The sequence below is a fragment of the Cutaneotrichosporon cavernicola genome, assembly GCF_030864355.1.
Source record: "Cutaneotrichosporon cavernicola HIS019 DNA, chromosome: 3".
Classification (NCBI taxonomy): Eukaryota; Fungi; Basidiomycota; class Tremellomycetes; order Trichosporonales; family Trichosporonaceae; genus Cutaneotrichosporon; species Cutaneotrichosporon cavernicola.
Window position 1 is genome coordinate 370,504 of NC_083395.1, and position 27,506 is coordinate 398,009.

A 27,506-nucleotide genomic window follows, 5' to 3' on the forward strand; every position below is an offset into this window, starting at 1 on the left:
GTCCTTCAAGTTCGGAGGATTTCCAGCTTACCAGAAGCATAACACTAGCGTGTCGAAACAACGAGACACCAGAGTGCCTGGACGGGGAGAGTGCCTGGACGGAGTAACATTCCCCACACCACATGGATCAGGTCGCAGGATATTCGCCACTCCGATGACACGTCACACGTCTGCTTGACGATGCAGCCAAAACCTCTGGAGGTCTGGAGGTGCTGGGACCAAAAGCTTCTCCACCAGGGAGTTGAACCCTGCTCTTTCGCGGTCAGGCCGTTATCCCTGAGGACGTTTCCGGCCGCTCTCGACTGAGAGGCGAATATACTAACCGATATACTAGTGAAGATGATTGTTCTGAAGTGCGAACTGACTCCCCCCCATGTTTCCGATATTCAAGCGTGTGCCCACGATGTGACGACTAGGTGATGTGTGGCATGGAAAAGGCCCGCAGATGGTCTTCGGTCGCATGAGAGCGTGAGGTCCAATAGACCTGGAACTCGCGCCACCTCGAGCGCTTGGGTCACTCTTAATCGGGCGTGGGACAGTGGGAACACGTCTCCTATACATGATCATAAATATCCTTACTACTGAATACAGCACTCCCAACCGCGATTCGTGTTCCGAACTGTCGGTACGATGTCCACCTTGGCCTCGACGGCGGCGATCCGTTTGCCGAACTCGTTGTACTCCTCGCGCATCTTGTCGAGCTGGGCACGTAGCTCAGTATTCTCCCTTTTCTGAGCCTTCTCCTGCTGGCGAACGGTGGCCTTGAGAGCAGTCTCACCGACCTCGGCCGTATTCTTGACGGAATCAAGACGCACCTTCTCCTTGACGGTTTCCTCACGGAGGCTGTCGAGCTCGGCACGCAGCTCGGCACGCAGCTCGGTGTGCAGCTTGGTGAGCAATTTGGTGCGCAACTCTGCCGTCTCATCTTTCAGCCCCGCAGTCTCCTTTTGGAGCTCGGCCGTCTGTCTTTCCAGTTTGGCTGTCTCCATCTGTAGCTGCTCCTGGTAGTGGACACACGCCATGAGGGCGTTCTCGTGAAGTTCCCCTTGGGCCTCGAGTTGGTCCTTGAGCGCGTTCAAGCCCTCCTTGGAAAGGACCATCTTGTCTTCCACAAGGTTGACGTCCATTGTCTGCTTTTTGGCCTTTTCCGACAGTCGGTAGATCTCCACGCTGATGGTATTGACCATCGCACTGATGGTGACAACGTGGGTGTTTAGGTTCTTGAGGTCCTCGGAGATTTTGGTCGGATCAGGGGGGCGAGGGATGAATCTCGGCAGGTACTCTGAGAAAGTCGGCATGCTGCTCTGGACTGGACCCCTGGTTTGGAAGAAAAACATCTGATCGTCGTCGTCGGTGATGCTCGCAGTGCTGGCCGAGCTGGGACGACTAGCTTCTTCGGAGATCCGAGGCAGCGTTTCGCCTGGCTGGGTCGTCGAGGATGCCGAGCGGGCACCGGCTACGCGTTAACTGGTCTAGACTCGAGAACGGCCCAGAGACACGTACAGTTTGTGCCGGAAGACATCATGGAATAGTGGTCGTGAGGTGTGAAGCCGAGAGGTTAGGCGATATATGAAGGGAGGAGGACGTCTATAGGAGGGGTCGATCAGTACGCACGGGTGGGAAGTCGCAGACAGAAGTGTCTGGGGGAGATTCTCGCCCTCAGCGAAATCACCACTGGCCTATGGTCACACGCATTGGGGAGAACTAAGCGCTATTTCCCTTGCTTTCCCAGACGATACTTGCAACCGAACTAAATGAGACCCGAACATCACTCGAATAGAGCCCCTCACAGACCTAGATGCGTGGACGAGCGTCCACGTGTCGTGGAGATGTGGCTAGCCAGACCCAAGACCCACTCGACATTTCCCAGGTTTTCTGGGAATCTGGGAATCTGGCCATCAATCTGTCTCTGGCAGGCCGGTAGTGTTCGTCTGGAAGCTGTGTGACGGGGGGGAAGGATACATCGGTTTGGGAACTGCGAAAGCAAGGAAACATGAAGAAAGCGAGTGGTGCGAGGTTGAAGGGTGGCGGTGGCGAGGCATGCGGGACGTGCGGTCGTCTTCACCACCCAAAATCACTCCCGGAAAGCGCGAGCTGCACGGACACTAGACGTCGTAGTAAGGTGACAGTAGCGATGTGGGTTTTCCGCCTGGACTAGGCTCAGTCGGGAGGCAGACGCAGATCCATGGGAGTGGTCATAGCGTGGTTGCCGCTAAACCAATGGTTAGTTCTCACCCCTGCTGTCCTCATCCACAGCAACATGCTGTGCATTTCACTGACCGTCTGTATCTGTCTACTTTTCCCTTCCTGTCTCCTTTTCTCTACCTGTCTACTCTTCTCTACCTGTCCACTCATTCCCACACTACACGAGCTCACACTCGCCCACCTCGCCGCGGCCGTCCATACTGTTCGTCCCTCGCAACCGCCAGCTCCTCCTCCAGACGCTTCACGACGCGATCACGCCATCTACCATCCCATCGAGAAGGTGCGTCTCGTCCTCATCTTGTTGCAGGGTACATTCCGCTTCCTCTGTTCGGTTCACAGCGAGGGACGTGACGGCAGCAGTCACGCGGGAGTCGCACGCCTCTAGGCCGAGCTGATTATGGGCCGCCTGGACCTTGGCCGGATTGAGACGGTCAGACGTGCGGGAGGCGTCGGTGCAGGCGACTGAGTCACCAGTGAAGTCGTTCTCCATGTCTCCGTGGTTGGCGATGTTGACCTGGAAGCGTGCGGAGATAAGGCGCCGCGTGTCATGGGGTCGACGGGTGCGATGGTGGTGATGGATATCACCTGGTATCAACGCCAGTGAGAAGCAGCCGTTGGTGGCGACAAGAGCCGCGATGAAGTGGGAGCGGGGTCGCTTTCGGCGACTAGCCTTGGCGCCTGCGTCCAAGCAATCACTCATCGAGGTGCGAGAGGTTTGGTGGCTCCCTCCAGCGAGGTTACAAGTCGGGAATCGACAGCGGGTTATGGACTTGACCTTGCTCTGCAGACACGAACCCGGATCGTTCTTGCTGAAGGACCCCATGGCGTTTAGTTACGTCCGGCGCCGAGCTCCGTGACAATCCGCATCGGCTCATCGATAACAGCGAGGCTTGGCTCCGCGCGACTCAAGGAGCCAGAGACAGAACCAAGACGAGGACGCGCGAGCGCAGCTTTCCGTCGCGGTAACTCGGGCAGTACGTGTCAATCTCCCGGTCGCTCACAACCTTCGCGCACCCTGGCACTAGTACGCCCGTGGACAGTCAGTGCTAGTTTCAAATGCTTGGTCAGCAGCAGTCCAGATCCCGGCAAACGCAATACGCAGCTGTCGCCGCCGAAACTATTCGCCGTCGGATTAGATAACCGGAGCACGCGTCGTGGGTCGAGGCTGCTTGCTGAGTGGATACCGCAAAGGATATCTCCGAGTCGGGGTGTGCCTGCGGCCTAGAAGGTGGCAGATTGCTGGAATACGCGTGCCTGCCCCGCCTGATAGATATCGTTTGAGATGCAGGTTGATACGCGTTTGAGATTGCGTTTGAGATTGCGATTGAGGGTACGCGTTGAATTTGAGAGATGTCGAGCGCGTTTGAGACGGCGCAACAGATAGTCCGAGGACTGAAGCCGCGCAGCCGCGCGGCTACACCGCCACTACAGTACCATACTCTGCGGTGGTGTCCAACGTGCCATACCCTCTACATGCTCAGCTCATCAATAGTCAGCTCATCAATAGTCGCGACTAGTCACGAGACGTAGACACGATTATCTCGATGCCGTGGAATGCATAGATACATATATCGACGTATCCGTATCCTTTCGACGATGCGTGGACACATGTCAGAGGATGCACCGTATCGAGGGGTGAGAAATGGGTCGGCAACTTGTTTTGTGGGGGTCCGATAACGGAGATTCTTGTTAGCCTCGTGCCTCATTCCTCTGCCCACTCTGTTAGGCTCTGTTCCACTACCAACAAGCCTTGGCCGCACCCGGAATGTCTCACGACAAATGCGCACATGACCATTGTTCTATCGTGTCCAAGACGCCGGATCAGATGGGGCCGATGAGAGCCGGTTCGGTCCTCATGGTGGGTCCTCATGTGGGCACTCAATGTGACGTGTGAACTTGACCTAGCACAATCATATATAAGGACTGTGGGAAGCGAAGCTTGTGCTCCATTCCAACAGCTTCTGCCTTCGCCTCTACCTCTTCCACACAAACAACACCAACAACACCAACATGAAGGTTCTCATCATCCTGTACTCTGGTGGCCAGGCCGCTCAGGAGCAGCCCAAGCTCCTCGGCACCACTGAGAACAAGCTCGGCATCTACGACTGGCTCAAGGGTCTTGGTCACGAGTGAGTCTTCCCATCTGATGTGATGTTCGAGCGCCTCTCTGCGCTCGCTCCAACTCGGCTGACCTCAGCGTCGTCGTCACCGACGACAAGGAAGGCCCCAACTCGGACTTCCAGAAGCACATTGTCGACGCCGAGATCCTCGTCACGACCCCCTTCCACCCCGGCTACCTCACGGCCGAGATCATGGACAAGGCCAAGAACCTCAAGCTCTGCGTCACTGCCGGTGTGGGATCCGACCACATCGACCTGAACGCGGCCAACAAGCACAAGATCACCGTGGCCGAGGTGTCGGGCTCCAACGTCGTCTCGGTCGCCGAGCAGGTCATCATGACCATGCTCGTCCTCGTGCGCAACTTTGTCCCTGCGCACGAGCAGATTGTCGCCCACAAGTGGAACGTCGCTCAGATCGCTCGCGACGCCTACGACCTTGAGGGTAAGGTTGTCGGCACCATCGGGTGCGGCCGTATTGGCTACCGTGTCCTCCAACGTCTCGAGCCTTTCAACTGCAAGGAACTCTTGTGGTTCGACTACACTGACCTCCCGGCCGACGCCGCCAAGGCTATCAACGCCACCCGCGTCGCGACTCTGGACGAGCTCTTTGCCCGGTGTGACGTCATCACTGTCAACTGCCCTCTGCACGAGAGCACGCGCGGCCTCATCAATGCCGACGCTATCAAGAAGATGAAGAAGGGTGTGTGGCTCATCAACACTGCCCGCGGCGCCATTTGCGACCGCATGGCTATCGTCGACGCCCTCGAGTCCGGCCACATTGCCGGATACGGCGGTGACGTCTGGGACGTCCAGCCAGCCCCGGCTGACCACCCCTGGCGCAACATGCGTGGCCCGAACGGAAACGGGAATGCCATGACTGCGCATTACAGTGGGACGACACTCGATGCCCAGGTAAGCCCCCTGCATGCGTAGAGTTGTCGTTGTGGATGCTGATGTCGTGAAGGCCCGTTACGCCAAGGGAACCGAGGAAATTATCGACAATTACCTCAACGGCAAGCCCCAGAACCCCGCCAACGTCATCGTGGCGGACGGCAAGTACGCGACCCACGCCTACGGCCAGCGCAAGTAGTCGAACAGAGGAAAGGATTACGGGTAGTTGTTGGATGCAGTTATGACGCTTTCCATTCGGGTACTGTGTTGTTGTTTTGAGGAAGTGGAGGTGGTGATATCATGGATAGGGGGAGCTCATTTGGTCCCGCTTTGGTCCCGCTCTCGCTTCCCCCCTTTTTAGCCGTTTGTAGCCTCGTTCTGCTTCTTCTTCGATGTACACATATTCGTCTCCACAGATTAAGAGTCTATTCTCTCTATCGACTCCATACAACTCGTACGTACATCGCCATTTGTCGCTAGCCTTTTTCCCGCAGCGAGCTACGTGCCCCAGTAGAAGACCTCAAACCCTTCTTTTATAGACCTCCGGAGTCGCCCAGTAATCTACAGCGAGCTCCGGCAACCCTCACCTCTTTCCACCTTCCCCCACCATGGGCGATCGTCCCCCTCATACGACCGTTGATGCCTACCGCACCATCCCCCTCCTGACAGGGCCCGAGAACTTCCAGCAATGGCAGGAGTCCGTTGACGCCTTCGCCCGCTGCAAGAACCTCATCCGCATCTTCAAGGGCACCGACACGGAGCCCTTTCGCCGACCCATTCCGCCCCACGTCGCGGCTGGCACCCCCGAATACCTCAGCATCCGCCCCAGCACCGACCGCGCTGGCGACAACCCACCCATAGGCGCACTCCAGACAGTCACCTTCCCCGCGGCGCACGGCCCCGCACTCGATGATGACGACATGGCCAAGTGGGAGTCATGGCAGGCACGTGAGAATCCCGCCCATGCAGCCATTATGGAGACCATTTCCGCCAACCTCCGCTCCACCATCCACAATGCCTGGTCTGCCTTTGACTGCCTCGCCACTCTCCAGAGCAAGTTCATCACCACCTCGGGAAGCCACAAGCGTGCCGCCAAGGCCAAGGTCATCTCACTCTGACTGCGCGAAAACTCAACGCCGCAGGAGATGCGCTCGCATCTCGAAACCTTCCGCTACTATCTCCACCAGTCTGAACTAGTCGGCGTCCCTTGGACAGACTTCGACCGCAGTGACGTCTTCCTCAACTCCCTTCCCGACGACATGACCGAACTTATCCACCTGAAGTGGGACACGGCCTGCGTGTCCGTCGGCCGCGAAGAGGACTTTGAAATCCTCATGACCACTTATAGCTCCTTCACTGAGCAACGCCGCCTTCGCTGGGAAGCTTCCGAGGGCGTTGCTGCCGCCCCCGGCATCCTGAAGCCCGCTCGCAAGAACGCCGAAGCTTCGGGCCTCGGCCGTAGACCCAACATCTACAGCAGAGACAGCCGCCCGAACGCCGGGTGCCGCACCCAGACCAACAACACTCCCCCCGACGCTGTCTGCACCCACTGCGAGCGCCCTTACCACACCAAAGATGCCTGTTTCGAACACGACGCTGGCCTTCCCTCCGCAAGCGAACGCCGCCGCCGCATCGCCGCAGCGTGCAAAGCCAAGAGCCTCACTCCCCGCAACTTGAACTCCCCCCCGCGCCCCGATATGAAGAACATCGCAGCCGCGACCACAGACTACACCAGCGATGTCACACATCGACCGTGCCGTGGGCATAACGCCCTAAACACCGATGCCGTTCCCAACGAGCGTAGTGCGAGTTGGTGTTCCGTATCGCTAGTCGAGCGAGTCCTGCGCTGGGGCTGCGGAGTGAAGTAGGAGTGAGCTGTCCCGCAAGGGACACTGCCGTCTAGGTGGCAACCGTATTGGGAACCAGACCGTAGAATGACATGACTAGAGTACAAGTTACTATGTACGGTAGGCTATATACTCCACCGTCCGGCGGTGGTCAGTCTCTACGGCACGTGACTTAGGCCATGTGTTACTAACGGGGGTATATCTATGTATGTGTCGTACGTCATAAGAGAAGGGGTGATACGCCGACGGTCCATGACACCACTTCCTCTGACGCCATCGCCCTCATCGCAGACGAGCCGTCAATCGTCCTCCCTGAACCTGACGAAGACATGCTCCTCATCAACGAGCTCATCGTAGCAGCACTACATGAACCGCCCAGCCTAGCGGAGCCCGCCACCTACGCTCAAGCCATGTCGGGCCCCAACGCTGCCAAGTGGCGGGTCGCCTGGCAAGAGGAGCTAACCCAGCTTGCCAACATGGGCTCATGGGAAGAAGCCACTCCGCCACCAGGTGCCAAGATGCTCACCGCCAAGCCCGTCTTCCAGATCAAGACCCAGGATGGCAAGGTCACGCGCTTCAAGGCCCACTGCACTATCCGCGGATGTGCGCAACGGCCCGGCATCCACTACGACGACACATTCCAACCCGTCAGTCGAGCTTCCTCCCTCCGCCTCCTACTCACCATCGCCGCGACCCACGACCTCGAAGTCCTCAGCGCCGACTTCGACGCCGCGTACCTCAACGCACCCATCGACAAGGAGGAACTGTACGTACGGTTCCCGCCAGGATACCAACCATCCGACCTGACAGCAACTTGCCTCCGCCTGCTCAAATCTGTCTACGGCCTCAAACAAGCAGGTCACCTATGGTGGAAGCTAGTGGAGGACGCTCTCGTCGAGTACGGTTGCCAACGCGTCCAATCTGAGTGGGGCCTATACACGCTCTGCACCGACAACAAGACCACCCTACTCGTCCTGCTCTACGTCAATGACATCGTCGCCACCTGCATCCGCAGCAAGTCAGGCAAGAGCCAAGCCACAGACCTGTTCGAATTCCTTGGATCCCGCTTCTCCATTACCATCCTCGGACCCATCACACACATCCTGGGCGTCACAGTCACCCGCAACCCCGCCAACCGCAGCGTCGCCATCTCACAGACCGCATTCATCGACACGATCACTGACGGACTGCCGGGCCTATCACCCGTGATTGCCAAGCATGCCCCCCTTCCTACACCCCTTCCTCGCTCACCAGACGAGCCCCCAGCATCACCCGCAGCCGCCTGTGCCTACGGTACCCTTATCGGCAAGCTCCTGTGGCTCGCCTTCATGACCCGCCCCGACGTCTCCTTCGCCGTCTCCTATTTGGCTCGCTACACCCACGCCCCCACTGACTACCACATCGCTCTAGCTGTACGTGTTGTCGCCTACCTCGCCAACACCCGCGCGATGACCCTCCAGCTCGGAGGAGCCCCTGCACCCCTCACCGTGTACACGGACTCCGACTGGTGTGCAGACCGCGACCAGCGACGATCCACCTCCAGTCTTGCAGCCTTCCTCAACGGATCGCTCATCAACTGGTCATCCCGCAGGCAGCGTCTCGTCGCCCACTCCACAATGGAAGCCGAGTACATCGCCGCAGCTGACGCCTCACACGAAATCCTCTGGATGCGCACGCTCCTGAACGAGATTGGTCTGCCTATGACGCAGCCCACACAACTCCACATCGATAACCAGGCCGCCATCCGGCTAGCCGCAAATCCCACGCTACATGAAAGGAGCAAACACATCGAGCTCCGCCACCACATTATCCGACAGCTTGTAGACCTCGGAATTATTACACTACACTATGTCCCGACCGGCCAACAGCGGGCCGACGGCTTCACCAAACCCTTGTCCGGCCCAAACACGGCCAACTTCCGCAATGACATTCGACTCACGCTTCCGTCCACAAACATGTAATCGACCAGCACTCGCCTCCTACGGCTAGGGGGAGTATCATGGATAGGGGGAGCTCATTTGGTCCCGCTTTGGTCCCGCTCTCGCTTCCCCCCTTTTTAGCCGTTTGTAGCCTCGTTCTGTTTCTTCTTCGATGTACACATATTCGTCTCCACAGGTGATATCGCGGTTTGCTCCCGTTATTCGCCCTGCCTCCCTGTTCCCATTTCGCCCTCAAGTTCCCATTTCGCCCTCAAGTTCCCATTTCGCCCTGTCTCAGTTTCCGACGATCCCGACTCGCCTCGTGCAAGTTCCCACCTCGCCTCGTCTCCTCGCTTCCGCAAACAGCCTCCATATCCTTGTATATAATCGTAGGATCTCATTCTCTCATTCGATGTATCTCATTCCGTCATTCCGTTTCCACAGGTGAGTGTGTCTGAGTGTGTCTGTGTGTGTGTATGATGGTGGCATTGAAACGGTGTGTGTTGAACGCTGTTGACGCCTTGTTCATCTTTTCCCACTCGCCATTCACTCTCTCCACTCTAGTTGACACTCACTCTCTTCATCTACTTGCGCAACAACACACACCAGCTCTATCTACCTCTACTTTTCCTGACACTCACCAGTATGGATCCAAAGCGCCCCGTGAGTACATCGATCACTTCACCTTGACCCCTTTACCTTCCTTCCCTCACCTTCCTTGCCGGGCCTTCCTCCCCGTTCCCAAAAGCGTGTCATCAGGCCTGCGCTTGTGGCTGGCTACCCATCTGTGGTAGCTTTGATTGTCTGCATCGACTCTTCTGCATCGACTCTCTCGTTGGGTATCGGAGAGACCGACAGTGATGAACATTGGCAGGAGAGAGGCTTACGATTAGACTGGTGCTAGTGCCCGCGCTGGTTCGACCCAGGCGGGCACGCTTTAACCCGGCCCTTCTGGGCAGCAAGCAACGAGGAACGAGGAGGGGGACAAGGAGGGAGACAAGGAGGGAGACTCTGACGGAGACTCTGACGGAGACTCTGACGGAGACACCGGCGACAAGTACCAGAATGAGGATGACGACGAGAGTGATGATGCGGAGGAGGTGAGTACCTGGCCATGAGACCGTCTGACACTGTCAGGAACTACCCAAAGGCAAACGAGGTCAAGGAATCAAGCCCGGCAAGGGCAAGGGGAAGGGCAAGGAGAAGGACAAGGGCGAGGACAAGACCAAGGGCAAGGGCAAGGAGAAGGGCAAAGACAAGGAGAAAGGCAAGGACAAGGACAAGCCAACCCATAGCAAGCGTAAGGCTGGCACTGGTGCTCGGGCCCCCGCAAAGAAGAAGAAGATGATGAACGACGTCGAGAGCGATCAAGTGAGTTCCCTGTTCATTATGAATTGGCTGACTGAGCAGGATGAGGACGGCCTAGTCACGTCGAGTTATGCCACGCGCAAGCCACGGGTCAGTGATGCCTTCCGTTACGGGAAATAAAACTGACTTTCAGGAGATCTCCGACAAGGTGCCCTCGACAGTCGACTCCGAATTTAGCTTGCTCGCAGCGGGTAGCATTATGGAGGTGCTCGAGCACGCAAACCGGCTCAAACAGGTGGAGCTTCGCCACCGCGGCGTGGATGATCCCGTTGTTAACGACGGTCACAAACCCTCCTCGTATACCGATTTCAAAGGGCTGTACCAGACAGCGATTCGCAAGAACGCCCCGAAGAATGGCCGCGAAGATGACGTTACCAAGGATGCCGAGGGCGAGGTTGGATGAAAGGAGCTTGGGGACGGTGGTGAGAAGGAGGCTGAACAACCTGGCGAGGATAGTAACAGTGATGAGGGTGGAGCCAGCTGAGGTCAAGCGTTGTTGTGTAAGAGGGAGCATTGTAGATTTCCTAATGTCTGTACATAGTGGTATCAAGCAATGGACTTTGGGAAGCAGGGTACAACTGTACAACTCCTGAGCGCCTCTAACGGTCACTAACCCCCGCCCTTACCCTCTCAGTCGTTCACAACAAGTCCAGCCACGTATGCAGAAGAAGACTACAGCAGATACGAGCCGATAAGTATGAGCTGTGGCCCGGCTACCCTGGACGCACGGAGCGCAGGGATGTTTCAACAGATCAAAAGCTAACCGAGCGTCGTACAAGCGCAGCGAGGTGCTTTGAAGGGAATTATAAGCCGCTCCTCGAGTAGAGGAGGTCAATACTACGATAGAACCATAGGGGGGGACTAGACGTAGTATGGCATGGTGTAAGGTGTACATACAAAGTATCTACTTAAGTAACCACCGACCGGCGGCCGTGGCCAGTTTCAGGGCCTCGGCCGAAACCGAACCTATCACCAGCCCACGAAGCGAGCGGGTACTTGGATAGAGATACAAGTTTAGGGGCACGACGAGGGTAGGTGTTGCGCCCAGTCTCCGAGGATAAGTAGCGTCCATGGTCGTGATATGCAATGCTGGCGGACAGTAAAACGAGGCATGAATGTTCATACTACCTGCTGTTGAAGGTACAAGCCAACTTTACATGTCTACCAATTCCCCAACGTTACTTTCATGAGAAGCTAAAATCCACATCGTTGAAAACGCCGGCAAAGTCGACGTTGGCGAGCGTGCTTCTAAAGTCTGCGTTCTCGAGAGAACGAATAAAGTCGACGTTCTCTAGCGCGTACGTCCAATCGAGCTCGTCCAAAGGTGTGGCGGCTGCCTTTTCGAGGGTCGTGCTGAGAGCATTAGGCGCACAAGCCGCGAGGAATATTATGAGCTCGGACGCGTCTGCGACGGTAAGCTCGCTCATGGGTGTTGTGCGGTTGGCTAGGGTCTTATGCAGCTGAAGGCGGTGAACGGCTGCGAGATGCCACACAAGGTACAGAAGGTTGTCAAACGTGCGGTGGTGGCGAGAACAGACAAGGTCGGGGCAGATGAGCTGGCCCCGGCGGACGAAGATACCCTCCTCCTCGTCCTTGGCTCGTAGAAACTCTCGACACAGATGAAGTGCTTGGTGATGCTTGGCAGCTGGGAAAGCCATACGGACGTGGAACGCTTCAGCCGTGGAGTGGACACAGCAAAAGCAAACCCTGTCGTGCAGGATGGTCGACCGGCAGATACGGCCGTCATAACTGTAGTCTGTGTAACCTGGCTGGAGGTCAGGCTCGAGTGCCGCCGCTTCGACGTCGCCGAGACACATGTCATAACGAACCCGGTATCGGTAGTCTTGAGGGAGGTTGACGAAGCGCTCGTTGAAGAGACGCTCGCATACGATCTCGAGCTCTCGCGGGTCCGACACCCAGCGTCCGAGTTCCCAGAAGTACCTCGGTTCGCATGGAAGGCGGAATTTCTTGTTGCTGAGGGCTTTAGGAAGATCTGCTACCCACAGCCCATGCGATAGCTGGTGCTGGACTGCCATTGAGATGCAAAGCGATCGATGCCCACATTTGCACGTAAACTTGCCGTATTTGGAGAGCTGAGTGTAGAGCGCGAGTTTCAAGGACGACAAGTCGAACGTCCATTCTCCTTGGTTGTCGTTCCACACCAACCGCGGGTTGAGCGACCCACGTCCGATGCTAGTCGGGTGAGGCTTGGATTTCTTGTCAGTGACCGAGTCGGTAAATGTGAGGGATGGGTGCATGTCGAGGGAGGGAAAGACGGGGTACTTTCCAAGGAGGCCAGCTCGCACCTCCTTCTTTACCTCAGCTCGGGCGCAAGGAAGGACGTGTTCGAGAATGTCGGAAGGACATCCCTCGAGGACCCGGCCGCAGGTAGCGCACGTATCGTTCTTGCCGACACCGCCAGCGGGCATGAAGCTGGAAAGAGAGTTGAGCTGCGGCAGGGGAACCGCACACTGCTTCAGGGTGGCACCGTCGAGTTTGCTGGCTCCGAAGAGGATGTTCTGCATGATGTCTAGGTACTCGACCTCAGTCTCGGGGTTCACGAGCGCTTCCTGTTAGCGAGGGTGGCTTTAGAGCACGTACAGGAAGGCACAACCCCAGTGACTGTTGATGCCCGAGCTGGACCGAGCCCTGGACGAGTCGCGTGAGGATGGAGTTCGTAAGCCTCCATCAAGCGGTCCTTCTGGCCCCAGACCAATGCCTTAATATCTACCGGGCTAGACGTTAGCGCAAGTGCCACCCAGATGAGAGACTCACGGCAATTGCCTCAGATAGATGTCTGTAACGGTCGAGTTGAACACATGATCGGCCTTGATCTGCAACTTCTCAAGTTCCACGCCTTGAGTTAGTTCAACGAGTAAAGTTTACTTGACTCACCGCTGATTGCCATGTACTGAAGCCCTATCGTTCGATATGAACTGGGCTGAAGGTGCGCTTCAAACTCCGCGAGCTCACAAAGATTCTTGAGCAGGACCCCAAGACCCTTGCTATTCCACGCGTTGTTATACATGCCCCGCTTGGCATTCTCTCCGCGGAACACTGGCATGTCCGGTTTGCGACAGCTTAGAATCTTGATCTCCTCCCCATTGAGGATCTGACCAATGTTGTCAAACATGCCGAGGTCAAGGTTCTCCGGAAGAGCATCGTCTAGACTGGCTAGAACCAGGAATGACGTGACTGGGCACCGCCAGCGCTCGGCAGTTGAGTTGAGGAGATGGAATGTGCCCTTGGCTGTGGCGGTCTTGCTGTTGATCGGCTGCATGAGAAGACCAACTTGATACTCTGGCGCAGAGTCGTCATCGTTGACACGTCCGAACAGCAACTTGAAGTGGCCGTATGCCGCCACCTGCTCCTTGTTGTCACCGACAATGCTCCTGACACGGGTGTTGCCTTGAAGCATTACGGCTTGCCAGAAGATGAACTGCCACCGACGTTGTAGGACGTTAGGAGACCACTCAGGCTGCCAGGCAGAAAAAGCGATAGACCTGATGCCCGCAGGCGTTGCAATTGTGCGGACGCGGCGAATATCTGACAGGATCCCTTCCTCTAGAAAGGAATCGAGGAGCTTGTTAATAGCGAGCTGTAGGCATGAGCATAGTCTGCAACCGAGGTTTCAGCTACTCACGCAAATGTCCTTCGGAATCAACTGGCCACCGCGCTTTGCAAAGTAGTGCTGCTTGAAATAGAACCAGTATCCCGTGAGGGTGACAATGCTAGGGCCCGGATTCTCGATACTGGACGCAGTGCTGCCTGCCATCCAGAGCATGAAGGCGGCACACGTGCCGTAGTCGAGTTGAGCAAAGTTTTTCTGCTGGTCAGCAACGACAGACAGTATTGACGTACGTCGAGATAGTCTGTATGTGCCTTGGGACAGCCTGGCATGAGGTTGAGCAGACCGCAGTTTCGTTGTTCCTCGAAAAACTCTTTGAACCGACGCCATGTCAGCTTGGACTGACGATGGACCTCGTCCTCTGGTACATCACATGGTCCAGCCTCGTCGTCCAACTCCCGCTCATGGAGTTCGGCGAGCAAGACGTCGAAGTCCTGGTCCATGTCGTCTTCGATATCTATGTCGTCCTCGATGTCCATCCTGGGGTCGACATCCATCTCGTCGTTGGAGCTCATAGTGGAGGAAGGTGCAGAGGTGAGAGTGTGAGGGAGAGAAGCAGAAGTGTGAGAAATTGAGAGTGAATGGGAAAGTGTGAGAAGCTGACAGTGGATTGCGTGCGAGTGTGTGTGTGTGCGTGTGTGTGGCTACTCGTCTTCTGCAACTCGCCCCCCTACGTCACCAATCTGGCTCGTGCGCGAACAGCATGAAGCCGATTCACAGATGAGCAAAGTGACACCAAACCCCATGGATTCTCTCTGTGCTCACCGTGACCACCCTGATTGCGTTGTGGTCGGCGGGTCCACTTGCAGAATACTGTCGGGATATGGCAGTGACACCTAACTGTCACGAATCACTCACCATGCAGAAGCGTCCCCGCGTGGCAGCCAGCCAGGTCGCGCCTTCCACCAACCTCAAATGATGTATGCAGTACTGGACGGATCAAAGGACGGCGAATGCATCTGTACAGGGCACCTACTCAGAGCTACATGTACTGTTCTAAGCCAGGATAAGTTCGGCCAGTTTGAGAATGTTACAGCACGGGCCTCCCATGAGACCAGCAATCACCGAGGCATCATCCTCGTCATCCTCCTCCTGTACGTCCTTCTCGACTGCCTCATCGTCGTGACAGGTCAGTCCCGTATCCTCGGCAGTCGCCTGTTCAATCGCCTAGTGTCAGCATCAAAGAGAATAAAACTCCTTACAAAGTTGACAATGTCGAGATCTACGTTGAACGTAGGGTCATCTTCGCTGATGCGGTCGATCTCCTCCTCCGCTGACGTTGTGGCCACGTGAGGTCGCTTGGTTGAAGAGGAGCTGGTCGTGGAAGATGAGTTGGGGTCAACTGGAGGCAGAATGCTACGCTGTTTGGTGTCGAAATATTGATCACGCAGCTCCTTAAATTCGACCTCGCAAAGCTGTCCCAGACGATCACGATACCTGCGTGCGCATGACCGGTACTGGCGCTGCTTTTCCTCCGGCGCTGCAGTGATGGTCCCATAGCTCTCAACGATAGTGCCCTTGATTTGCTGTTGCTCTGCTAGTAGCCCAACAAGTTCGCAGTCCTCCTTGAGATTGTTGAGCCGTTCCTTGTCCAGTGCAAGGTTGGCAGGGATAGGAGCGTTGGAGTCGGGCTTTGAGGTGGCCCGGCGGAGTCGTTTTGCGAGCGGGCTGCCGTCGGGATCATCAAAAAGAGCCTGGGTCACGTAGCTCGGGAGGACTGGACTGATATAGTAACGAGTTGAGGTCGTCTTCTTGTGCTGGAGGGTACGCCTGGTCGCCTCGAACCCTCCTGTTCTGTCAGCAAACCTGTCCATCTTGTCCATCTCGGCCTGTTCTGTTTCCTAACCCAAACGCTCATGTGTGTTACATGGACTCACGTTTCTCATACACCTCGTCACCAATGAGATGGCGGAAGCAGTGCGTTGTGACGTCGCCGTCGAACCCGCTAAGCCGAGAAACGCTCTTCAAGACAAGGTTGACACTTTTCATCGTAGGCGTTTGGTCTGGCCGCCTACCTTGGACGAGAAACTTGTTCTCACTAGAAACTCGTCAACTCGACTTTGTCTGACTGTGCTTACACTGCGGAAGGCACGTGGATGCGGCGGGGCTTCTTCTCAGGGCCGAGAAACTTTGGATCCAGTACGCGTTTGAGGTCTTCAACGGTACGACCAGAGTCTAGGAAGAGAGTGAGCAAAAGCATCCAGTTGGCGGATGCAGCGAGTACCGGGGTCGACATGATGGGAAAGAATGTCTGCAGCGTGTGCGCGCCACCCTTGACGTGCTCGGGCGAGACGTACGCCACCACATCGTTAAGCTCCCCTTGTCCTTCTACTACCCACAGTACCGTAGACCGCCAACGCAGGCCGCGTTGACTGTCCTTCAAGTCGTCCCACTTGGCATCGCCGCCGCGGCAGATTGAACCGTAACAGAACCCAGTGCCGGCAGATATGGAGATGTATAGCGTGTATGACATCATGCTGCGGATGGGTCTGTCGAGCCTTGGCAAGGCAACCAACATGGCTACTACGCCTTCGGGTCGAAGGTGAGTGCGACGGATCTTGTCGGCCGGGAGCTTCTTGCCAAACATGACTGACGACTGCCAGTAGACCTTTGTAAGGTCATCGGAGAGTTGGTCTCGGCCGGCCAGTCGACGCGCTCGGTTGTAGAGGGACAGGATGGCGACGCAGTCGCCGAAGAAGGTACGTTGTGTAATCCTCTTCCCATGTGTTTTGTTCACGCGGATTGATACGAAGAAAAGGAAGGTTTGGAAGGCTTTTCCAGACCAGGTAGGAGCATCAGGACCTGTTGCCGTTTCCCAGTCGTAGTACTTGACGCCGTGAATGTGGTGGCCATTCACCTGGGCTGCGAGCTGGGCGTACCATTTAATGATGCGGGGAAGGTAGTCCTGTTGGTTGGCTGAGAGTGGCAATACGGGCGTCTCTTTGATAGCAAGCAACTGATGAATCCTGTGGTCGGTAACGCCTCGCCTAGCCCTTCGCTGTTTTGGAGTCTCAGCTCCCGGGGGAAAGCGGTTGGGCATGGTTGGAGGGTTGGAGGGTTGGAGGGTTGGGGGGTTGGAGTGGGAAGGGAGTTGGAGTGGGAAGGGAGTTGGGGTGGGGAAGGTGGGTGGGGAAGGTGGGTGGAATGGCCGTGATGCTGAGCTGTGGTGTGCACACAGAGGTCGTCAATGTCAGCATGTACGCCTGGGAAGGGAGGAGCACAGTGGTGATACGCACTGGGTTGATGGCCTTGGGATAGAAAGGAGTGATTAGGCGAGTAGGAGTAGTAAATGAGAGGGAGGTGAGAGTAGATGGTGCTGAGGAAGGCGGTGACACAAGTCAAGCGCGTCCATCTCAACCTCCACCTCCAGTCTCACCTCCACCTCCGCACTGCCTCAAGTGCAATGTCACGTGACCAGCATGGTTCCACCTTGACCAAGCGCACACTGCCAGCCAACCTGGCCAGCCCACCCCCTAACCACAGCTAGACGGTCGAGCACGTTGCACATGCATGGGCGTTACGTCGGTACAGGTCGAGTTTCCAAGGTAAGGCCACTCGGTGGTCGAATAGGTTGTAACAAGGAGTAGTGATAGAGGAGGAAGTGTGAGGAGTGGTGTGTAGGTGGGTGTGGGTGGGTGGGGGTGGGTGGGTACATGGTGGATCGAATCGAGATGACCAAGGGCTACCCCTATCACGTGGCCAGATCCCATCTTCCACCACGTGCAAGTAAAGTAGGTTCATGTGACGTCACCCCTTCCCGGGCCCTGACCCAATCCCATTTTCCCTACTTCCAACGGCCTTCGGGAACCACTGTCGACGCTCAGGCCCGCTACGCCCCTGGCACCCGTGAGATCATTGACAACTTCCTCAACGGCAAGCCCCAGAACCCCGCCAACATCATCGTGGCGGACGGCCATTACGCGACCCACGCCTACGGCCAGCGCAAGTAGGCGGCGGGAACAGTTCTGTATACTATGTCAGACAGAGTTTGTATGGATCCGATGGCTGTCAATGTGGCAAGTGGCGCGGAGATGAGCCCCCGGTGATGGTACAGTAGCTGGCTTGGCACAGGTTGAGATCACTGACGCGGCCTGACGACAAGCCCTTGCGAGCAGTCTTCGTCGCATGACTATGGCCTTGAGCTATCGTCGCAAGACGACAGCTGCCGCGAGCTGGGGTCCGCGATGCGCTACACGCCCTCTGTCGAGCTGGCAGGACAACACTCACAGCGACAAGGGGGATTTGGAGGACGACTAGCACTCTCACTCCCTCGTCAGGCCGCACTGAGTGAGCTCTCAGTCCACCAACGCCTGAAACGCAGTATCCCAAGGCAACGGGGCCGATTTATCCGACCCCCAAGCCGCCTCGCGGGCGAAATCACCAAAGTCAGACACTGACTGACCTCGATCCAGCCTCTCAACGCTCTTCCTACAACCCTCCCCGACAGCTCCAGAGGTCGCAGAGGCCAAAAAGCAGTTCTTACCCGGGATCGAACCAGGGACCTTGCGATATGTGTCGTTTCCGGCTCGGATGAGAACTGGAATTGAGTTGCAATCGCACGCTCTAGCCACTGAGCTATAAGAACGGTCGATGTTGGGTGTTGGAGTCAGTGAACCATGTTGCGGATGAAAGTGGTGCAGGACGCCGATGTAGAGCGGGTCCTGGGACAGGAGCGTCGGGCAACGAGTGCCTCCAGGAATGTCGGTGCCAACGAATGAAAGCGAAACACACAAGTTGAGGTGCAGGGTACATGTTGGGCGTGGTGGAGGCTTATGTAAGTGGTCGTCATGAGCCTGAATGCATCTCACGCTACCTGCCCTCGGCGGTCAAAAAGTCGAAATCGGCCCCGCGGTCCGCCTGCAATACGCGCTGGTCATAGAGAGCCTTGTACCCCCTCTTAGGCCTCGCGCGTCCCCGCCCCTTCACATGTGTCTTCCACTCCTCCAACCTACGCGCGATCTCATCCTCCTCGACGTCGAGGTGCAGCCGCCGCGCCTCGACGTCGACGTGGATCATATCGCCATCACGTACGGCACCGAGGGGTCCACCGACAGCAGCCTCGGGCGCAACGTGAAGGACGACGGCACCACTGGCCGTCCCGCTCATCCGCCCATCGCTGATGCGGAGCATGTCGCGCACGCCGGCCTGCGCGAGTTTCTTCGGAATAGGAGTATACCCCGCCTCAGGCATGCCGGGGTGTCCTACCGGCCCGATGTTCTGTAATACCAGACTGTATCAGCTCTGGCTTCTTGGGAAATTACATTGAGTCTTTGTCCACGTCCAAATTGGGGTCGTCTATGCGGGCAAGCATGTCGTCCGCACTGGTGAAGACACATGCGCGGCCCTTGTGCGATTTCAGATGGGACATCATTGCCGAGGCCTTGAGGATGGCTCCAAGGGGAGCGAGGTTACCTCTGAGGACAACCAACGCCGCAGCGGGATATAACGGGTCCGATAATGGCCGAACAATGTCTTGTGGGAAGGGCTTGAATGCTTCCAAGGCCGCACCCAACGTTTGGCCAGTGATGGTGAGCGCGTCGAGATGAAGAAGTGGCCGAAGAGTGTTTAGGAGCGTCGGGACACCACCAGCCTTGTTGTCAGTCATGGGCCTAGGCCAAGGAAGACTCACGCGATAGAAATCCTCCATGTACGCCGAACCCGAGGGCTTGAGATCGACGAGGAGGGGTGTCCTACGTCCGATGATGTCAAAGTCTACCTCAGCCCCGTCTTCCGAGTATTATCTTACCATCCAGAGTGAGATTGAGGCCTGCCACACGCCCGGCAATAGCGAGGAGGTGTACAACAGCGTTCGTGCTCCCTCCAATTGCCAGGAGAACTGTGATGGCGTTTTCGAAACTCTTGCGCGACAGTACCTCGCTGGGGCGCGGAATTCCTGTCGCAGCGAGCTTGCCTGTCATCTCGGCGACGCGGAGACGCTGGCTTCCGTTGGCAGGTGGGCACGCGGACCCGAGGGGCGCGATTCCCAGCGCCTCAGTGATACATGCCATGGTCGAGGCTGTGCCCATCACACCGCATGTGCCAGCGGACGGAACGAGCTCGTTCCCCACAGCGGCGATCTCTTCGAGATCAATCTCACCGGCCCGGTACCGTGCCCAATATCCACGGCAGTCGGTGCATGCGCCGACTCGAGTTCCGCGATGAGAACCCGTCACCATCGGGCCGACAACGAGCTGGATCGCAGGCACGTCGGCGCTAATTGCGCCCATGAGCTGTGCGGGGACGGTCTTGTCGCATCCCCCGATAAGCACAACGGCATCCATGGGTGCGGCGCGCACCATCTCCTCGGTGTCCATGGCCATCAGGTTGCTGTTGTCAGGTCAGTCAAATAGTTGAATCAGCAGCTGCAAGTTGCGCACCGCAGAAACATCGAGGTGGGATAGGCAAAACTCTCGTGCAGCGATATGGTGGGGAAGGAGATGGGTAGTGCACCGGCCAGCATTACGCCTCGTTGGACGGCCTCGAGTAGCGCCGGCATGTTTGCATGGCAGGGGTTGTATCCCGAGCGCGTGTCTGCGATGCCGACGACGCGGCGGTCGAGTGCATCGTCACTGTAGCCGGCTCCCTTGATGAATGCCTTGCGGAGGAAAAGCGCAAAGTCGGGGTCGCCATAGTTGGTCAAGCCAGCCTTGAGACCAGTGAGTGCAGCCATGGTGAGGATGGAGGGTAGTGTCAGCGTAGTGTAAAGGTGGAGAGGTTAGTTTGCTTGTTGTTGGCTGGATGGTGGTTGGTGGTTGTTGGCTGGATGGGTTGGTGGGCATGGATGACGACATGGAATGTTGGGATGGATGCCCTGGGCCACATCCGACGTACACTCGATTCCGGCCAAACTGAAAAGCTTGAATATTTATAGCAAGTCTTGACCAAAAAAACACGGCCCACACGTGTTTGTGTGTTTGTCGTCATCCTTTCCCAAGCACCTCACTCTCACTCTCACCAGTCAGGGAGTGCAGTGACCAAACTAGCTTGCTGCTCCGTTTCCTGATTGCTGGCACCCGGAGGTGAAGGCTGGCAAGTGGCCAAGCGCGCTGGACGAACGTTCCACTACATGATGAAGCCGTAGAGTAGAGTGCGTCTCTACTGACGCAACAGGTGGCAGTCACCTAATTCCAGCTGATAAACCCGGCGGCACCCTGGCACTCGCATCCCCCATCCCTCGGAACATTCAGGTCGACATGCTGGACCCTCTCCTCTCTTCGGCCCCCGGTATACCCCGAAAACACCGTTGCCACCTCTGTATCTCCGAAACACCGGCCAACCCTTAGATAGAAGGTCTGCGTTGGAACCCCATTTCATCCATTCCTTGCAATCACCCAGGGTCCGGGTCCTGCGATCCTGCAGTTGATTGCTCAGATCGCTCAGACGTGTTCAGATCCGTTTCACCATGAAACATGGCCTGGAGCATTCTGTTACTCTAGCTGCAAATTGATCCCGTCCCATTGCCACGTGTCGGCTGATGTCCCCCAACTTGGAACTTTGTATGTTTTCCTGGACGGATGCAGCCAAGACGACTGGTGATGTCTTGCAACATCCCACCCCGTCCATCACCCGAGGTCGACCAGTACCTCGCCACGTTCTGTTCAAACATAGCAAGGGCTGTCCAAAGGCCTTATCGCGCAGTTAGGAGAGACAAATCTCCTCCAAACGAGGCGCGTCCGGCGACTGCCCGGTCTGTCCAGTTGTGCCATTGTGCAGTTGTGCCGACCCACATCCACAGGACTGGATCTGTCGCCATCGCAGCCCCAACTCGGCACCTCGCAGCACTGCCACTGACCGAAGAGCAGAACATGCGCGTTCTGGATCTGGTTCTGGGCCGTCAACTGGCCGGTCAACACTTGACCCTGACCGGCGGTCCCTGACCCGAAATCCTGGCGCCACAGCTCCCGTTGAGACTGGCCGTCTCATGTCATGCATCAACAATAGTACTCGGCCTCTCTGTCAAACTCATCAAGCGGGACGTCATGTCCTCAGGTACATGCTCATATACCAGGTTCAGGTAACGTACTTACGTTAAAGGGTTCAAAGCTGGAGAGATCGGAAAACAGGGCCCACCAGGAGATTATCTGGTAAGCTTCAGGCACCGGGACGGCTTTGCCTGAGTCGATCGTCACCTGCCACCTGCGCTTGCTCTCCTCATCCCTTGATCCCTCTCTTCCGCGGAGTACTGACAAAAGCTGCACCAAGGTGTGGCGGCGAAGTACGAAGCCATCTGACCTATTCCCGCAAAAAACGTCACGCCCTGAGCCCTGAGCGGCCGAATAATCTCGTCGCAGCATAGTCCCTCAAAAGACGTAGTGCCAGAACAATGGCACCGGTCGACCGAGGCCAGGCCGTTCCGGATCATCAAGAGCCTCATTTACACTGCCAGATAGGAAAGAGTTTAAGCATCCGGGCACACTACCAGCATAGAGGACGCGGGCAGCGATCGTTTACGTAGCCGGGCGGCCCAAACTGCAATATCGACCTATTTCCCTGCACGCTACCATGTTCATGACAGGAAAACTCTCTTGCTCATGACAGGAAAACTCTCAAGGTATTCCGTTTTGCAGCCTCCAGCTAGGATCTTTCGGGCTCAGCCTCCAGCTAGGATATTTCGGGCCCAGTCTCGCTTCTGCGTTCATGACAGGAACACTCTCTCTCTCGCTTCTGCGGTCATGGCAGGGACACTCTCTTCGCTTCTGCGGTCATGGCAGGAAAACTCTCAAGGTATTCCGTTCTGCAGCCTCCAGCTAGGATATTACGGGCTCAGCCTCTTCTGGACCCTCATAGAGAGAACTGGTGATCTTTTGTCTGTGGCGTGACAAGTGTTGTGCGTTGAGAAACGAGCTCGAGTGACTGTGACTGCCCGACATACCAAGCCCGGTTCTTAAGAACCAGCTACATGGCCTTCTTCCCCCGTAGTGTCTATCTCCTCTCTGCCCCTGCTCTCCTCTTCTAGTTCCACACTGGTTTCCAGTGTGCTTCCATAACCAAAGATGCTCATCAACCCACTCTCCTTCCTCCTTCTCCTCGCGGCGCCACTTGCGCTCGCCAACCCCGTCCCCAACCCCGAGGCTGTCGCCGACCCAGGCGTTGAGGCCGACCCATTCAAAAGGCCGCCGCCCACAAAGCCCACCCCTGTCTGTGGCACCGTCACTTCGACCTGCTATTCGTGAGTACTTGATTCATCACCCATATCTGACGGTTAGTACCAAAACTGTGCCTGGGGCGGGAGGTCCCACCGTCACCTCCACCTGCGGTGAGTGGTGCTATACCACCATCACAAAGACGCAGGACAAGACCATCTGCTCGACCACCACCGTCACCTCCACCAAGACGTCGACCCCCACCATTACCGTCACTGCTCCCCCCACCAAGACTGTTACCAGTACCGTGTGCGCCGCCACAAAGACCGTCTGCGCCAACCAGTGGAGCAAGAAAGAAATCCCCGATCACCTCACCAACGCCCAGCGTCTGCAGTACGGTCTCCCCCCTCGTGGCCCCACAGAGAAGCGCAAGCGTACATCTGGTTTGGACAGCCGTGGCGGCGGCGGCGGCGGCGGCGGCGGCGGCGGCGGCGGAGGAGGAGGCGGCGGAGGAGGAGGCGGCGGAGGAGGAGGCGGCGGAGGCGGCAACCCCGGGCCCTCGTGCACTCCCACCACAGTAGTGACTACCTCGACCATAACCAAGACCGTTCCCAGCACAGTGACCGTTACCAAGACCAGCTGCTACCTGACCAAGACCGACACTGCCTACAACACCAAGGTGACCACCCAGACCTCCACCACCTTCACGACCACCAAGGGCCCTCCCGTGACCACGACTGTGTCGTGCGCCACCGCCACCACTGTCGTCGTCAAAACCACTGCCACCGTCACCAAGAAGTGCTAGTAACCATAATCTCTTCCCGCGCATCCGCACTTTTAAACCACCTCGTTTCGTATAATGCTGCGGCTTGAACCTCCGCACTACGCCAGCCCCCGTACAAGTACCGTACCGCGGCAGCCCTTTCTTTGTCAAGGGCGAGATGGCGTGGCGCCACGTTCGGCCGCCTGCACCGGACAATAGACCGAACACTTATAGACTTGACTTTGTTCCCGCGGGACCAACACTTATAGACTTGACTTTGTTCCCGTGGGACCTGGGCCGGCGCGCCCAGTGGGCAGAAGAATATTGGCAGACGTTGTAGACCTATGCTATATTTAACTGGTCTTATCGAGAGTGGTCTTTCTGGACGCAGAGTGTTACCGGAGTGAACAGTGAACCGGGCTGGCCAAGCCAAAGATGGTGATAGCGCAAGAACCGATATACAGTTGCGGGTTCCCACCGCCCAACGTCGACTTATTGTGGAGCCGGGCTGTTCGCTTGCATGGGCTCACAAGGCCTGAGGGGAGTGAAGGCGGAAACGTGCACCCGCCGAGCGGGATAGGCACCAAGACTCACCAATATGGCATGTGCAGACCAAAGGGACTTGGTTACAGGCACTTGAAGGCACAGGTGACAGATTTAGAGCTGCGCGCTTTGCGTCTTTGTAATGGTTGGGTCTGAGTCTGGGTCTGGCTATGGGCCCATGTATGGTCTGGGTCTTTGTGAGGGTGTTTGCTCTTGCACAGCCTCGGCTTAGGCGACACCATGCGCCAAAGCCATCAGCAGTAATCTATAGCAGGGATGCACCATGCACCAAAGCCATCAGGCAGCAGAAATCTATTAGCAGGGATGCGACCCTCGTCCACTTCCCTCACGACCACAGTTAGGATTAGGCGCCATTCCCAGTTGTCAACCTCAACCTGGAATGGAGCATTCCCTACCTCAGGACGCCCGGGCGCCACCGCCAACTTTGGTGGCACCCAATCCCCAGATCCTCAGATTGCCAGATCGCCAGGTATCCCTTGGTATCTTCATGTCAGCAAGTACATTTCCGCGTGGCGTGGGACAGCCTCGAGAGCTATTCCGGGGACCCCGCTGGGTCTGTGCAAGAATCAATGTCGAGATGGAGAGGGAGGCCATGTCCGTTGGGCTGCTTTGAACGGAGTCGGCAGTCGGGTCAGAACCGAGCTGTGCCGAAGGACATGGCGTTGGACGCATGGCAAGGGCTGTATGATAGCAGGCTGGGCGAGAGAGAAACACGTGGAGGCATCAGTGACATTGACATGACATGGCATTGTCATTGTGAGGTCACCTTGGCCCACATCAGACATTGGCAGTCTGGCAGCTGGCAGCTTGTATCTTGTATGAGAGTGAGTGAGTGAGTGCTATGCGTTTCATGACAAAAGAGATGTTTAAAGTGAGCAAGCTTGAGCACCTTGCGATTCATCTTCCAATTCAAACTCAGGGTTCAATATTAAGATGAGACGCGTCCCCTGCTTCCAGCGCGATCCCTTCCCTTCCCTGTTTTTTTACCCTGTCCTCTCTGCCTTTTGTGCTTTTTTCATCGTACGCGTAAACATGCATCACTCACACACACTCTCACTCTCACTCTCACTCTCACTCACAATGTTTGGTCATCTCTTGACCGCCCTGTTCTTCGCCGCCCTCCTGGTCAGCAACGTCCTCGCGGTCGTCGAGTACAATGTGACGATGCGGTCAACTGCCGCTATCCTCGCGTATGAGCCATTCAACACCACCTCGGACGCCGGCTGGAACGAGACGTATTCCCTCGCTTCGTGGGGCGAGTACAACACGGGCGCCATGCCAGATGGCGATAACGCCCATGTCACTTCCCACATCGGCGCCACAGTCTCGGTATCGTGGGTCGGCACAGGCGTGTACTTCCACGGCTCGGGCCAAGTATCCATCCAAGTTGATGACAACGAGACATATTCTGGCCCGATGGATGTCGGTGGTGTTGGGGTTGGAGGATTGCCATATACTTCTCATAACGCAATCCTCTCAGTCACAGAGGGGACCGTTAGCGTGACAAATGTCACTTTAACCACTATCATCGGTGGGGACGGGTATGTTTTTTTTTGTTGTTGAAACAAATCTGACAAAAGCGCGGTCGATATTGAGAAGGACATAGGGTCGCTTAATGATACAGGCATCAATCCCGATCTGGGTGTCATGGGCCGCTGGACACCGAGTTGGAGAATCTGCGGCGACATGGAGAACGCCACAATGAGCTCGTCCAGTTGTTCCCAATACGACACACTCATCACCGAACAAGTCAGCGCCTCGGTATCCATGCCCGTGCCCATCAACGCGTCGATTGCCATGGTCTCCGGAGCTGTCGGGAGCGACTACGGCTCATATGCTGTCATTCTCGATCCGGCCCCACCTCGAGGTCTGGCCAACTATAGCGGCAACGCCAAACGCGCATGGATCTCACCGGGCAACGTCCTGTATTTCGGCAGCTTGGATCCGGCACAGAGATACACTCTGCGGATCCAATACACGGGCGGCGGCAAATTACAGTGGGGCCTGGCCCGATTCATCGTTGCGCAGGGGTGAGTCGAGTCCGAGTCTGTAGCTGACGCCAGGGGCGCCGCGTGGTCTCCTCCTGGTGGAGGGTTGAAGGGCGGGGACGGGAATGGCACTGAGACTGGCACTGGCACTGGCACTGGCACCGACACTGGGGCTGGACATGCTGGCTCCAAGTCGGACAAGCCGTTCCCGATCGGTCCGGTGGTGGGCGGAATTGTCGGCGGCCTCGCTGTCATCCTCCTGATCGCCGGGTTGATCTGGTGGCGCAAACGCAAACGTCAAGACCACTCTTACTCTGGCGAAAAAGTGAGCGTGGGCAAGAAATGGAGGCGCAGGCACTCGTCAATCTCCCACTTCGATATCGACGTCGTTGACCAGACAAACCAATCTGGCCAAGTGAGGACATACCATCCGGCGGATCCGTTTATGACGGACGAGAACCATATCACCCCACTGCCTGTCCCGTGGCCCGGAGATCTCGTGTCGCCGACTGCAAGTGGCAGTGGCAGTGGGGGTGGCAAGGGCTCGTATCCTTCGTCTGCGTATGCGGCTGGGGGTGGCAGTGGGAGTGGCATGGGCTCGTATCCTTCGTCTGCGTATACGACACAGTCATATACGGCACAGTCACATGGCGGACAGACGTTCGATGTCGGGAGCGTGTATAATTCCAACATTTCACAACCTCCCACGCACAGTTATCCGCCAAAATCGCCGTTCACCGACGCCGCCGCCGCCCCCGCGGCCGCCCCCCTTTCCCCCGTCACCCCGATACAGATGTATCCCCCCTCTCCTGCCAAGGGGCCTGCACTGCTGCCGCCGCGCCCCAGCGTCGTCACCCAGGCCGAAGATGGGGGACGCGTCGTTGAGGAGCAGGTGCCGCCGAGGTATAACCCGGCGTGGGCGGATGATGGGCCAGGGGGCGGAAGAGCGGGCGGGCGGTAGATGCGCCGGGCGTAGGTTGTGTTGATAGGTTTTGTTGTGTTGATATGTTTTGGTATGGATAGCTGGTGTCAAGCTGGTGTCGCGTCAACGTGCTTGTGGGTTATCCCACGAAAGCCAACATCAGACATACACGATACATTCGCAGCTCATTTCATTCACCGTCTACTGC

At 56.9% G+C, this 27,506-nt stretch overlaps 11 protein-coding genes across 11 annotated transcripts; 6 read left to right on the forward strand and 5 right to left on the reverse strand.

Moving 5' to 3' along the window:
* Positions 1–578: 578 nt before the first annotated feature.
* CcaverHIS019_0301460 (uncharacterized protein) lies at positions 579–1,525 on the reverse strand (the record flags this gene model as incomplete). The annotated part of the gene is made up of 2 exons (XM_060598560.1): positions 579–1,456; positions 1,504–1,525. 2 exons carry the CDS (start codon positions 1,523–1,525, stop codon positions 579–581), a joined length of 900 nt encoding a protein of 299 aa, XP_060455342.1.
* Positions 1,526–2,446: 921 nt separating this feature from the next.
* Positions 2,447–3,028, reverse strand: CcaverHIS019_0301470 (uncharacterized protein; the record flags this gene model as incomplete). The annotated part of the gene is made up of 1 exon (XM_060598561.1): positions 2,447–3,028. The coding sequence occupies one exon, from the start codon at positions 3,026–3,028 to the stop codon at positions 2,447–2,449; it is 582 nt and encodes a 193-aa protein (XP_060455343.1).
* A 1,187-nt stretch (positions 3,029–4,215) lies between these two features.
* On the forward strand, positions 4,216–5,415 carry FDH1 (uncharacterized protein; the record flags this gene model as incomplete). Its single annotated transcript, XM_060598562.1, has 3 exons — positions 4,216–4,334; positions 4,403–5,237; positions 5,290–5,415. The coding sequence occupies 3 exons, from the start codon at positions 4,216–4,218 to the stop codon at positions 5,413–5,415; spliced, it is 1,080 nt and encodes a 359-aa protein (XP_060455344.1).
* A 409-nt stretch (positions 5,416–5,824) lies between these two features.
* CcaverHIS019_0301490 (uncharacterized protein) lies at positions 5,825–7,084 on the forward strand (the record flags this gene model as incomplete). The annotated part of the gene is made up of 2 exons (XM_060598563.1): positions 5,825–6,319; positions 6,359–7,084. 2 exons carry the CDS (start codon positions 5,825–5,827, stop codon positions 7,082–7,084), a joined length of 1,221 nt encoding a protein of 406 aa, XP_060455345.1.
* A 308-nt stretch (positions 7,085–7,392) lies between these two features.
* CcaverHIS019_0301500 (uncharacterized protein) lies at positions 7,393–9,024 on the forward strand (the record flags this gene model as incomplete). Its single annotated transcript, XM_060598564.1, has 1 exon — positions 7,393–9,024. The coding sequence occupies one exon, from the start codon at positions 7,393–7,395 to the stop codon at positions 9,022–9,024; it is 1,632 nt and encodes a 543-aa protein (XP_060455346.1).
* A 370-nt stretch (positions 9,025–9,394) lies between these two features.
* On the forward strand, positions 9,395–10,753 carry CcaverHIS019_0301510 (uncharacterized protein; the record flags this gene model as incomplete). The annotated part of the gene is made up of 7 exons (XM_060598565.1): positions 9,395–9,426; positions 9,627–9,645; positions 9,876–9,897; positions 10,003–10,082; positions 10,120–10,353; positions 10,393–10,440; positions 10,484–10,753. The coding sequence occupies 7 exons, from the start codon at positions 9,395–9,397 to the stop codon at positions 10,751–10,753; spliced, it is 705 nt and encodes a 234-aa protein (XP_060455347.1).
* A 781-nt stretch (positions 10,754–11,534) lies between these two features.
* CcaverHIS019_0301520 (uncharacterized protein) lies at positions 11,535–14,493 on the reverse strand (the record flags this gene model as incomplete). The annotated part of the gene is made up of 6 exons (XM_060598568.1): positions 11,535–12,916; positions 12,952–13,085; positions 13,126–13,207; positions 13,246–13,933; positions 13,994–14,176; positions 14,212–14,493. The coding sequence occupies 6 exons, from the start codon at positions 14,491–14,493 to the stop codon at positions 11,535–11,537; spliced, it is 2,751 nt and encodes a 916-aa protein (XP_060455348.1).
* A 481-nt stretch (positions 14,494–14,974) lies between these two features.
* Positions 14,975–16,565, reverse strand: CcaverHIS019_0301530 (uncharacterized protein; the record flags this gene model as incomplete). The annotated part of the gene is made up of 4 exons (XM_060598569.1): positions 14,975–15,145; positions 15,181–15,767; positions 15,856–16,016; positions 16,057–16,565. The coding sequence occupies 4 exons, from the start codon at positions 16,563–16,565 to the stop codon at positions 14,975–14,977; spliced, it is 1,428 nt and encodes a 475-aa protein (XP_060455349.1).
* A 2,222-nt stretch (positions 16,566–18,787) lies between these two features.
* On the reverse strand, positions 18,788–20,648 carry CcaverHIS019_0301540 (uncharacterized protein; the record flags this gene model as incomplete). Its single annotated transcript, XM_060598570.1, has 5 exons — positions 18,788–19,208; positions 19,240–19,568; positions 19,608–19,690; positions 19,725–20,305; positions 20,356–20,648. 5 exons carry the CDS (start codon positions 20,646–20,648, stop codon positions 18,788–18,790), a joined length of 1,707 nt encoding a protein of 568 aa, XP_060455350.1.
* A 2,323-nt stretch (positions 20,649–22,971) lies between these two features.
* On the forward strand, positions 22,972–23,866 carry CcaverHIS019_0301550 (uncharacterized protein; the record flags this gene model as incomplete). The annotated part of the gene is made up of 3 exons (XM_060598571.1): positions 22,972–23,147; positions 23,185–23,680; positions 23,717–23,866. The coding sequence occupies 3 exons, from the start codon at positions 22,972–22,974 to the stop codon at positions 23,864–23,866; spliced, it is 822 nt and encodes a 273-aa protein (XP_060455351.1).
* A 1,602-nt stretch (positions 23,867–25,468) lies between these two features.
* Positions 25,469–27,337, forward strand: CcaverHIS019_0301560 (uncharacterized protein; the record flags this gene model as incomplete). Its single annotated transcript, XM_060598572.1, has 3 exons — positions 25,469–25,929; positions 25,969–26,418; positions 26,452–27,337. 3 exons carry the CDS (start codon positions 25,469–25,471, stop codon positions 27,335–27,337), a joined length of 1,797 nt encoding a protein of 598 aa, XP_060455352.1.
* Positions 27,338–27,506: the final 169 nt, after the last annotated feature.